Here is a 12,182-nt window from a genome sequence, read left to right as displayed (position 1 = left end):
ATATTTGTGTGACCAAAATGTTTAATTAATTTACACATTAATGTTTGATAGCATACATTTAAAAACCATAACATTCATATTTGTATCAGGATATATGTAAGCAGATAAAATATCTTTACAGCAATGCTCTCAAAGTGTGCTACCATAATTACCGTCCTGAAACTGTACATCTATGTACTCCTATGCCATAGGTCAGTGGTGCTGGGAAATTAAAAGCCTCGTTAAGAGAACGAAAGACAACAGCCTGCCCAAACAATAGAAAAGACAATTAAAACCAACGAACCAGTGCTTTTTCTATCAACTCCCCACAACCCCTTAAGGATGGGTGAATTCTCTCCTCAACCTAGCACCAATGCAACCTTTTCCACTGTAATTCTTGCACCAACCGTTAGTATTTTACAAATATATATACACACACACCGAGTGTACAAAACATTAGGGACACCTGCTCTTTCCATGATATAGACTGACCAGGTGAAAGCTATGATCCCTTACTGATGTAACTTGTTAAAAGGGGAGGAGACTGGTTAAAGAAGGAATTTTAAGCCTTGAGACATGGATTGTGTATGTGTGCCATTCAGAGGGTAAATGGGCAAAATAAAACATTTAAGTGCCTTTGAACAGGGTATGGTAGTAGGTGCCAGGCGCACCAGTTTGAGTGTGTCAACAACTGCAACAGTTCAACAGTTTCCCGTGTGTATCAAGAATGGTCTACCACCCAAAGGACATCTAGCCAACTTGACACAACTGTGGGAAGCATTGGAGTCAACATGGGCCAGCATCCCTAAGGAACGCTTTCGACACCTTGTAGCGTCCACGCACCGACGAATTGAGGCTGTTCTGAGGGCAAAAGGCGGGGTGCAACTCAATATTTGGAAGGTGATCCTAATGTTCTGTACACTCAGTGTATAGCTATATATTTATGTATATACCTCCAGTGTGTATACTATCCACAATCACCGATGGGATCAAAACCACCTTGTTGTGACATGAAACTGTCTCAGAAGGGGTGCATGCAAGAAGGCCGTTACCCAATTCAATGTTAGCACTGCGATTTGTGTGAGTGCGCCGTTAGCCTTAATTGTTTTCAGGGTGGAAAAATACTTGAAATAGTAAGCTTCTCTCAATGAGGAAAAGACAGCCATCTCTGGCATGGAATCCTATCCCTCTGCCTCGTCCGTGTTGCCCTTTCCTCAAATTTAGTCGGCATCTGGGAGCCTCCCAAGGATCTTACTCTAGAGTAAGGGTCTCATGCCTTAAAGCTTCGTCCATTAACTTCTGTTAGGGATTCATCTGCAGTTGCTCTTAAAACAGATACCCTAGAAGTAGTTAGATTTTTTTTATTACATAATTTTATACATTAAATCATTTTTTGAGTTTTCCATTTTGGCTTGATTATTGGTTTGTTTTCTTAAAGACAGAGTGATCTTCGGAGGACAAGCAATGTAAGAGAGAGAAATGTGTGAGAGCACAGTCTACTTCACTTGGCTGTCATCATCTGCACAAACTCTGCAAGGCAGAACAAAACAGGGAGAAAGAAATTAGAAGAAATCCACAAGAATAAAGAGCATTCTGTTAACAATGATTACATCACAAGGCATACTAATAAGATTATTGAAACAGAGTAACATGAGGAATCAATGTCTTCAATACTATTTTAAATTCAATGAGCAGTGATTCATTAAGCTGTGAGTGAGTGAGTATTTCATGTATCAAAGCAAAGAGAAATAAGGCATAACTGACAGGGGCAACAGCGGAAAGACACTGACTTCAGTAAACTCACAGTAGATATGAGAGGAGGAGCAGGAAGACAGAGGTGGGAGGAAAAAGGAGGACGAGGAAGTGGAGAAGAGAGAAGAAGGCCTGGTTTTAAGAATATTTAGCTCTTACTTAGCCCTCTGGTTTTTGCAGATCGGAAGGTATCAGAGAAGTCAAAGAAATACGGTGATAGCTCCACCTTGGCTTGCAATGGGTTTACTAAAGGGAGTTTCCACCTATCCATTTCCTTTATATCTGCAAACACACGAGTGGGAGAGAGGAAGGACGTTGAGCTCACCCTCATAGTTGACCTGTCCGTCTCCGTCAATATCGGCCTCGCGGATCATCTCGTCCACCTCCTCGTCTGTGAGCTTCTCCCCGAGGTTGGTCATGACGTGCCGCAGCTCTGCCGCGCTGATATAGCCGTTCCCATCCTACAGGGAGAACAGGCTCATTCAATAGGGAAAGAGAGAAGGTTCTACATACAATACTTTAACCTGTCAGAATGAGATCAGGTCTAAACAAGACTTTTCTATCTTAACGATCAGTGACATCTCCCTCTTCTGAATAGAGCCCAGGTTTATCTGGTCTGCTGGCACATGAACATGGTCTCTGGCTGCCCCATCTGTGTGACAGTCAGAGATATGCATGGCTCTGGTCCGTCTGCTCACTGTTATCTCTGGGTCTAGCTCTGCCAAGACTCAAGAGCCGCAAAGGGAGAAATGATAAACAGAGCAGGGGGATGCTGACACAGACTGGTGCCCTAGCAGAAACCAAGGTTCTTTAGGACAGTGGCACAAATGTCCCACAAAAACAATCACACCACTCACACCGATACGTCAGAGGGTACAAACAAACAACCGCAATACACACACTAAATGTACGTGTACACACACACACATTTCCAAAATCACACGTCTCTGTTTAAAGGGATTGCACTGTTCCAGTACATTTTCACAACTCTAAGCACAAAAATCTAAACAGATAATCAAAATGGTGCATGTTTCAAAACACTAAGCACATTTCCAATTGACTGACTCCAACAAATCAAAGGAGATGGTGTGGAGCGTGTGTACCTTATCAAAGACTCTGAAGGCTTCTCTGATCTCCTCCTCGCTGTCTGTGTCCTTCATCTTCCTCGCCATCATTGTCAGGAACTCTGGGAAGTCAATCGTCCCGTTACCTAAGGACAAACAAGACAGTCTTTATTTTACATTTATGTACACACACACACAGATGGTTATTTTATTTCAGAATGAGCAGTGTTGAACTCGTCAGTACACTTTGGAATGAGCCCAAAGAGATATCATCTTTGCATCTGTGAGTGCACAGGCTGCACCAGAGGCAATCTCAAATTTTAAGTAGTCAATTTTCTTCTTCTACTACGTCTATGAGTTGGCAGAAAACAAAGGGTGCAAACTACAACCTAGTGTGTTGTTTGAACAGATATATAGCCAAGGTTGGTGATTTACTGCCACCTACAGTTCTGGAAAGTTTGCTCATGAGTATAATTAATTGGCTGATCCCTCCTTGACCCATAGGAAGTCCCAACCAGTTGACTACTTAAAAAAAAGTTGAAAGCCCTCAATGGCAATAGAGAGCAATAGTAATGGCGTATTTTTGTAGGCACTAACTCCGCCATGGCTCGTTGGCCAAAGCCTAGGGGGAAATGAATGGAGTTTTTGTAGGGGATAAACGCCACAAATAAGGTCTGTGGTAAGCACAGGCTTAGAAGATCTTATACGTTTTGTTCTATGAGATAATCTTCATCAGCTAACGTCAGTTTTTGTGAATTTTGAAGCATTTATGTAATCAAAACAAGCACATACAGGCTTCATACTTTTTTCCAGTCATGTTAACTGACTGACTGATATCTTGTACAACAAATTGTACAAGATCTCCTAAGCCCGTGTCAACCTCAGACCATATTATCGGCATTTATCCCAAAACCCCATTCATTTTCCCCATAGGAATGGCTGAACGAACCAAAGGTAACTAATTTCCGGTTTTAGGACTATGTCCTTGCCAAAAACAGGTTTTATCAATCTAGAGTCCTCCAACTCTATGTATGGGTGACCCTCTGTTGTGGGTAGAAACATTAGATATTTGAAATGTGATCCAGCATGAAACCAGAGCCATGGTGCCATCCAGGTGAGATGGTAGCCTAGCGGTTAAGAGCGTTGGCCCAGTAATTATGCAGTGTGTGTCACCATTCATCCACCATGTGAATAAAGTACAAGGGTCAGCCTTGTTGGGTACTGACCATACGTGTGCGTGCGTGAATGTCATTGTACACATCTCTCTAATTTTACCATCAGCGTCCACCTCGTTGATCATGTCCTGTAGTTCTGCCTCAGTAGGGTTCTGTCCCAGAGAGCGCATGACAGTGCCCAGCTCCTTGGTGGTGATGGTGCCATCGCCATCCTTGTCGAACAGTGAGAAGGCCTCCTTGAACTCTGATTAAGCAAACAGGGAACAGTGTGGGATTCGTGGAAATGCCTATATTGGCTACGTCAATAGTCTTCCTGTCCTTGTCCCCTTTCCTTCATATGAACTGGACAGGTAAGGGCAAATTCCCAGGATACGTTCAACATACTGATTTCACCCAATTCTTTAGATCTGTGCAGATGAAGAAAACTCTTACAAATACTAAGAATGATTGGTACAAGATTAACATCAGTTGTACAAACTAACAGGCAGATTAGCCTAAATGTTGGTCGCTACCATAAGGAGCCATGAGTCTAAGCACCCATATTATCTGCCAACCGACAGGAACTCAGTCACTTCTACTAACTGGGATTGGATTCAAGAGCTTTGATTGGACAGAACCTCACTGTTCAGGGTTAGGGATAGTAAAAAAGAAAATCACATTTATACATGGTTAGCGGATGTTATTGCGAGTGTAGCGACATGCTTGTGCTTCTAGTTCCGACAGTGCAGCAATATCTAGCAAGTAATATCTAACAGATCCACAACAAAAACCTAATACACACAAATCTAAGTTAAGGAATGGAATAAGAATATATAATCGATGAGCAATGTCATTATCAGAGTGGCATAGTCTAAGATGCAACAGATAGTATAGAATCCAGTATATACATATGAGATGGGTAATGCAAGATATGTAAACATTAAAGTGCCATTATTAAAGTGACTAGTGTTCCATTTATTAAAGTGGCCAGTGATTTTCAAGTCTGTATGTAGGCAGCAGCCTCTCTGTGCTAGTGATAGCTGTTTAACAGTCTGATGGCCTTGAGATAGAAGCTGTTTTTCAGTCTCTCGGTCCCAGCTTTGATGCACCTGTAGTACTCACCAGCAATCTGCTCCTCGGTCAGTTGGTCAGCCTGTGAAGACGAGAGGAAGCAAGAGTGAGAGTTGTCCACTGCCCCTAACATATTGTAGCCTAATTGAGGTAAATTAAGCCACAATCACCTAATGGCTGCTCTTTTACTCCTGTGTGTAACCATACCTGCTCCATTTGATTCGTATGAGATCAGACGAGTTGACATGACAGTGATACTCTCACCCCTATAACCTCAGCGCTCACAGGAGTAGGATAACTTTGCTCCTACACACTGACCACGTTTACATGCACACCGATACTCAAGTATTCTGTTTTTTAGTTGACGCATATAAACATATATACGATTTCCAATAACCCGAAAAAGCTTGTATCCTGGTTATGAGAAACCCGGATAAGATGCCCGGGGTATGCTGATCTTAGACAGGATACTGTGGCATGTAAAACATCTTATCCCGTTTACTGTTGTTTTTCGCAATCTGTGCAGGCTCAGTTTCATATATCATGGGTACTGAGTGATGTTTTCATCTGACTGTCAAACAAATCACTTCAAAAAAGTAGGCTACCTGCGCAGTTCGATCCACCATAATAATGTATTTTGCTTATATTCTGTACTGGACCACAAAAGGTGCATGTAAACAGCTTATCCCAAATAAGACCTTAATAAAGCAGGATCTGACCTACTATCCGGAATACTGTACGCATGTAAACGTGGTCACTCATCTCAGTCCAGTCAGCGGTTTCCCGCTAATTAGATCTGTATCTATTACAGGCAATTTCAAATCAAATCCAAGTTTATTAGTCTCATCCACAGATTTGCAGGTGCAGTGAAATGCTTGTGTTTCTAGCTACAACAGTGCAGTAATACATATGCACGCACACTTTTCCGTTATTTATTTTTTAGAATTTTGTGAAACAAGTTATTTTTTTTCAATTCACTTCACCAATTTTGACTATTTTGTGTATGTCCATTATATGAAATCCAAATAAAAATCAATTTAAATTACAGGTTGTAATGCAACAAAATTGGAAAAACGCCAAGGGGGATTAATACTTTTGCAAGGCACTTGTGTGTGTGTGTATGTATGTAATTATATATATACACACAGTGCTTTTGTAACGTATTCAGACCCATTGACTTTTTCCACATTTAGTTACATTACACCCTTATTCTAAAATTGATTTAAATGTTTTTTCCCCCTCATCAATCTACACACAATACCCCATAATGACAAGGCAAAAACAGGTTTAGACATTTTTGCAAATTTATATAAAAAAAAAAAAACTGAAATATCACATTTACATAAGTATTCAGACCCTTTACTCAGTACTGTGTTGAAGCACCTTTGGAAGCGATTACAGCCTTGAGTCTTCTTGGGTATGACGCTACAAGCTTGGCAGACCTGTATTTGGAGAGTTTCTCCCATTCTTCTCTGCAAATCCTCTCAAGCTCTGTCAAGTTGTTGCACATCAATTTTCAGGTCTCTCCAGAGATTTTCGATCGGGTTCAAGTCCGGGTGGGTCACTCAAGGACATTCAGAGACCTCTCCCGAAGCCACTCCTGCATTGTCTTGGCTGTGTGCTTAGGGTCATTGTCCTGTTGGAAGGTGAACCTTCACCCCAGTCTGAGGTCCTGTGCGCTCCTTAGCAGGTTTTCATCAAGGATCTCTCTGTACTTTGCACCATTCATCTTTCCCTCGATCCTGACTACTCTCCCAGTCCCTGCGCTGGAAAACATCCCCATAGCATGATGCTGCCACCAACATGCTTCACCGAAGGGATGGTGCCAGGTTTCCTCCAGACGTGACGCTTGGCATTCAGGCAAAGAGTTAAATCTTGGTTTCATCAGCACAGAAAATCTTGTTTCTCATGGTCTAAGAGTCCTTTAGGTGCCTTTTGGCAAACTCCAAGCGGGCTGTCATGTGCCTTTTACTGAGGAGTGCCTTCTGTCTGGCCACTCTACCATAAACACCTGATTGGTGGAGTGCTGCAGAGATGGTGGTCCTTCTGGAAGATTCTCCCATCTCCACAGAGGATCTCCCCGATTGCTCAGTTTGGCCGGGCGGCCAGCTCTAGGAAGAGTCTTGGTGGTTCTATACTTCTTCCATTTAAGAATGGTGGAGGCCACGGTGTTCTTGGGGACCTTCAGTGCTGCAGAAATGTTTTGGTACCCTTCTCCAGATCTGTGCCTCGACACAATCCTGTCTCGGAGTTCTACGGACAATTCCTTCGACCTCATGCTCTGACATGCACTGTAAACTGGGGGACCTTATATAGACAGGTGTGTGCCTTTCCAAATCATGTCCAATCAATTGAATTTACCACAGGTGGACTCCAATCAAGTTGTAGAAACATCTCAAGGATGATCAATGGAAACAGGATGCACCTGAGCTCAATTTTGAGTCTTATCGCAAAGGGTCTTAATACTTTTGTTAATAAGGTATTTTTTATATACAGTGGGGGAAAAAAGTATTTAGTCAGCCACCAATTGTGCATGTTCTCCCACTTAAAAAGATGAGAGAGGCCTGTAATTTTCATCATAGGTACATGTCAACTATGACAGACAAAATGAGAAAAAAAATTCCAGAAAATCACATTGTAGGATTTTTTTAAATTTATTTGCAAATTATGGTGGAAAATAAGTATTTGGTCAATAACAAAAGTTTCCCAATACTTTGTTATATACCCCTTGTTGGCAATGACACAGGTCAAACGTTTTCCGTAAGTCTTCACAAGGTTTTCACACACTGGTGCTGGTATTTTGGCCCATTCCTCCATGCAGATCTCCTCTAGAGCAGTGATGTTTTGGGGCTGTCGCTGGGCAACACGGACTTTCAACTCCCTCCAAAGATTTTCTATGGGGTTGAGATCTGGAGACTGGCTAGGCCACTCCAGGACCTTGAAATGCTTCTTACGAAGCCACTCCTTCGTTGCCCGGGAGGTGTGTTTGGGATCATTGTCATGCTAAAAGACCCAGCCACGTTTCATCTTCAATGCCCTTGCTGATGGAAGGAGGTTTTCACTCAAAATCTCACGATACATGGCCCCATTCATTCTTTCCTTTACACGGATCAGTCGTCCTGGTCCCTTTGCAGAAAAAAAGCCCCAAAGCATGAAGATTCCACCCCCATGCTTCACAGTAGGTATGGTGTTCTTTGGATGCAACTCAGCATTCTTTGTCCTCCAAACACGATGAGTTGAGTTTTTACCAAAAAGTTATATTTAGGTTTCATCTGACCATATGACATTCTCCCAAACTTCAGACGTGCCTGGACATGTACTGGCTTAAGCAGGGGGACACGTCTGGCAATGCAGGATTTGAGTCCCTGGCGGAGTAGTGTGTTACTGATGGTAGGCTTTGTTACTTTGGTCCCAGCTCTCTGCAGGTCATTCACTAGGTCCCCCCGTGTGGTTCTGGGATTTTTGCTCACCGTTCTTGTGATCATTTTGACCCCACGGGGTGAGATCTTGCGTGGAGCCCCAGATCGAGGGAGATTATCAGTGGTCTTGTATGTCTTCCATTTCCTAATAATTGCTCCCACAGTTGATTTCTTCAAACCAAGCTGCTTACCTATTGCAGATTCAGTCTTCCCAGCCTGGTGCAGGTCTACAATTTTGTTTCTGGTGTCCTTTGACAGCTCTTTGGTCTTGACCATAGTGGAGTTTGGAGTGTGACTTTTTGAGGTTGTGGACAGGTGTCTTTTATACTGATAACAAGTTCAAACAGGTGCCATTAATACAGGTAACGAGTGGAGGACAGAGGAGCCTCTTAAAGAAGAAGTTACAGGTCTGTGAGAGCCAGAAATCTTGCTTTTTTGTAAGTGACCAAATACTTATTTTCCACCATAATTTGCAAATAAATTCATTAAAAATCCCACAATGTGATTTTCTGGATTTTTTTTTCTCAATTTGTCTGTCATAGTTGACGTGTACCTATGATGAAAATGACAGGCCTCTCTCATCTTTTTAAGTGGGAGAACTTGCACAATTGGTGGCTGACTAAATACTTTTTTTCCCCACTGTATATAAATTATTAAACATTTCTAAAAACCTGTTTTCGCTTTGTCATTATGAGGTATTGTGTGTAGATTAATGAGTTTTATTTTTTATTTCATCCATTTTAGAATAAGGCTGTAACGTAACAAAATGTGGGAAAAGTCAAGGGGTCTGAATAATTTCCGAATGCACTGCGTGTATTTATATAAATAATGGTGTGAGAAACAGGGCAACCGTGTCTGTCAGCGCCATCTCGATTTCCACCCGGAGTCTCTGAGGCCTCATTCTCCCTCCCATCAGTTGAGGACGAGGTCTTATCAGATCTGTCTGAGTTAGTCAACCAGCACACTTTGGGTTGAGGAAGTGTGATGAGGGATGGGTATAAATACACCTCAGTACCCCTGCTATAATTAGAGCGGCACGAACAGGGTCGCCAATGTAGCACACTGACTATTACCACCTCTGTTGCTTTTTGTGGGTCTTCAGACTCGCCATCATATGTATAGCATTTATTGCTTGGGAGTGAAAGTGTGCACACCTGTGAAAGTGCACACCCCACCAAAAAACAAGGGAACAAAAAGCAATGGACATTGACTTATATCATTCAAATCTTCATTACAGTTAAAGGAAAATTCCACCCAAAAACTATTTTTGAATTTGTTTCATTAGTCCATTGTTGACAAAGTCTCAAAATGTTTTGCTTGTCAGTACTCAAGATAGGTAACATTCAAAATACAGAAATCATCCCCATTTTGCATCATATGATTCTGTGTTTTGCACATGTTCATCACAGTTAAATAATTTTGCCCAGGACATGTGCTCTATCTCAGTGAGTCATCAGGAGGAGAGGGGGGAGGAAAGGGCAGCAAGCAGACTGCAGCGTATTCTGTCCACACAGAGGGTTGAGGAAGCAAGCAGTGGTTCAGGAGGATTCCATTAGTGCACTCCTGGGTTTGAGCATTTACAAGGCGGTGTCAAGCACCAAGTGGCTCACGAAAACAGTGTTGCCTTTCAGCAGTATTGAGATCCCATGTGCCATTATGTACAGTCCTGGTTAAAGGCTGTTAATATCGTATTCACTGTGGTGGTAAAGTGGTGCAGTCATTTTTTGGGGCAGATGGCAAGATCTTCTGATTTTCAATTGTGTCTTATCCTTTGGCGCAAAACAAACCACCATAAATAATACAGACTTAGTGCCAAGGCCTCACTTCCGTCCCCCAAAACAGCAATTATGAGGAATAAAGCAGAGCACATGAGGACAAGCCTTCGTTTGTCACACAATGTCTTTTAGAGTCTTATTCCCATTTTTATAAAGCATGCACTGCGGATCCCATGTCAGTATACTGCACCAACCATGATGTGGTTCAATGCAGGGGGGGAGGAATGCGTGTGGTAGAGAGGGGCGAGGAAGGAGGGGTGGCAACGAAGACCATTCACGAACAGCAGACTGCGGATCAACGTGGTGGTGCAATACGCAACAGTAACATGAGGAAAGGCTCTGTCAAATGTCGCGTGGCTACTGACAACTCAATTTGCGCAACAACACCATACACAACATATTACTAGCTAGATCATATTGCCAGCTAGCTATGTAATTGAAAACAAGACAGAACACAAGTTAGTTAGCTTGTTGCGGACAAACTATCAGCTGCCTTGGCACGGTACAATCTGGGCATTGTTCATTGCAAAATACAAATCAACTGGCTCAAGTCTACATAGATAATGTGTCTGGTGAAAAAAAAAATGTAGATGGCAGCTAACCAGCCAACTAATACTATCGAGTAAGGTAATTCAATTGGCAGTGTGTTTGGTTATTATTACATCAAACAGCGCTATGCTTCTGCCTTACCACCACGCCCACTCACCATTAGTACCCTAACGTAAGCTAGCTAACCCCGATCCGAGCGAAACCAATGACCTTAGCTAGCTAACAGTATGTAAAATTAGCCATAGCTAAAGTTTATCAGATAGTCATGCCTCATTCGTGCCCACAATCAAGCATTTTCTTATTGTCGGTCATCCACTGAGTCCTTATGAGCTTTTCCAACTGCCAGTTGGTGGCTATTGCAATGCAACGTCGAGCCAACAGCCCGGTCATGTGGTGATATCAACAGCTGAGCTGCCAGACGACAAACTATGTCACAGTCACACCTTATTTAGCTAGCTAGTTATAACTACATAGACGTTGCTCTAACCCAATACGAATTAATGTTAGCTAGCTAGAGAACTAGCTAGCTACATGACAAGCTAGCCAATTTATATGACAGTCAGGTAACGTTACCTAGCTAGCATACGCTTGGCTTTGTCTGTTGTTGAATGAGTGTAGCAAGCTAGCTAGCAAAACGGTGGCTATACTCACCATTGTATTATGTTTTGTCTTCGAACTTGGAAAATATGAATGACTAAATAGTCAATGTCCCCCTCGTGGCTGTCAAAGTAACTGTAGCCAACGTATGTATCGTTGTTTAGTGCTGAAAAATAATTCGCTAGAGGTATACAGTCCCTTCTCTGCGAAGTTGCCCGGAAACACTAGGCACCGCGTCACTGCCGATATGGCCTCATTTGAACTATATCACTCCGCGAAGTGACATCTTTCGCCCCCCACGAACCTGCCAATCTTAAAACTGCACACCACAAATGCGTCAGAATATAATATTTTTTTCACCTTATATTGACCACTGCACTCACTGAAATTGCCCAGCACGTCCCCTGTCACTCATCAAAAAAGAAAGTAATTGTACTATTTGCACGAATCGCGCAGAGATAGTGCAGGATTATGTTCAGTGCTCGTGCATTGATGAGAAGCAGACGCGCCTGTTATTAGCGGTGAACAATAGCCAATATTTGAAATGGATATACATTGTCAATTTTAAAGTTATTATTTTTGATCAAGTATGACCACTAATGAGATGAGCTTCAACTTGGCTAATGTAACGCAGATCCTTATTGGCCCAGAGAAAAGGGTAGAAAAGTACCCGGTTTTGTAATTGGCTGGTTGTAAACTGCATTGCGCCAAATTGGATGTATCCATTGCAAAACATTAGTTTTTTTTTATACTAATGTTCTATAAATCGTTCGCTGTGTGCTATTATAGGTTTTGAACATGCGGATTTCAAATATGACTAAT

General features: G+C 42.2%; 1 protein-coding gene across 1 annotated transcript; it reads right to left on the bottom strand.

Moving 5' to 3' along the window:
- Positions 1–1,406: 1,406 nt before the first annotated feature.
- LOC121567381 (calmodulin-1) lies at positions 1,407–11,604 on the bottom strand. The gene is made up of 6 exons (XM_041877390.2): positions 11,415–11,604; positions 5,072–5,102; positions 4,071–4,214; positions 2,835–2,941; positions 2,057–2,192; positions 1,407–1,509 (listed from the first exon to the last, which is right to left on the bottom strand). The coding sequence occupies exons 1-6, from the start codon at positions 11,415–11,417 to the stop codon at positions 1,481–1,483; spliced, it is 450 nt and encodes a 149-aa protein (XP_041733324.1). The 5' UTR covers positions 11,418–11,604; the 3' UTR covers positions 1,407–1,480.
- Positions 11,605–12,182: the final 578 nt, after the last annotated feature.

Source organism: Coregonus clupeaformis, chromosome 6 (genome assembly GCF_020615455.1).
Source record: "Coregonus clupeaformis isolate EN_2021a chromosome 6, ASM2061545v1, whole genome shotgun sequence".
NCBI lineage: Eukaryota > Metazoa > Chordata > Actinopteri > Salmoniformes > Salmonidae > Coregonus > Coregonus clupeaformis.
This window is presented reverse-complemented; position numbering and strand designations above follow the sequence as displayed.

Coding starts and splice junctions, on each gene's coding strand:
- LOC121567381 (XM_041877390.2), bottom strand. Junction 2,942..4,070: donor CAACGAGGTGGACGCTGATG/GTAAAATTAGAG, acceptor GTTTGTCCTTAG/GTAACGGGACGATTGACTTC. Junction 2,193..2,834: donor CCTTCAGAGTCTTTGATAAG/GTACACACGCTC, acceptor TTCTCCCTGTAG/GATGGGAACGGCTATATCAG.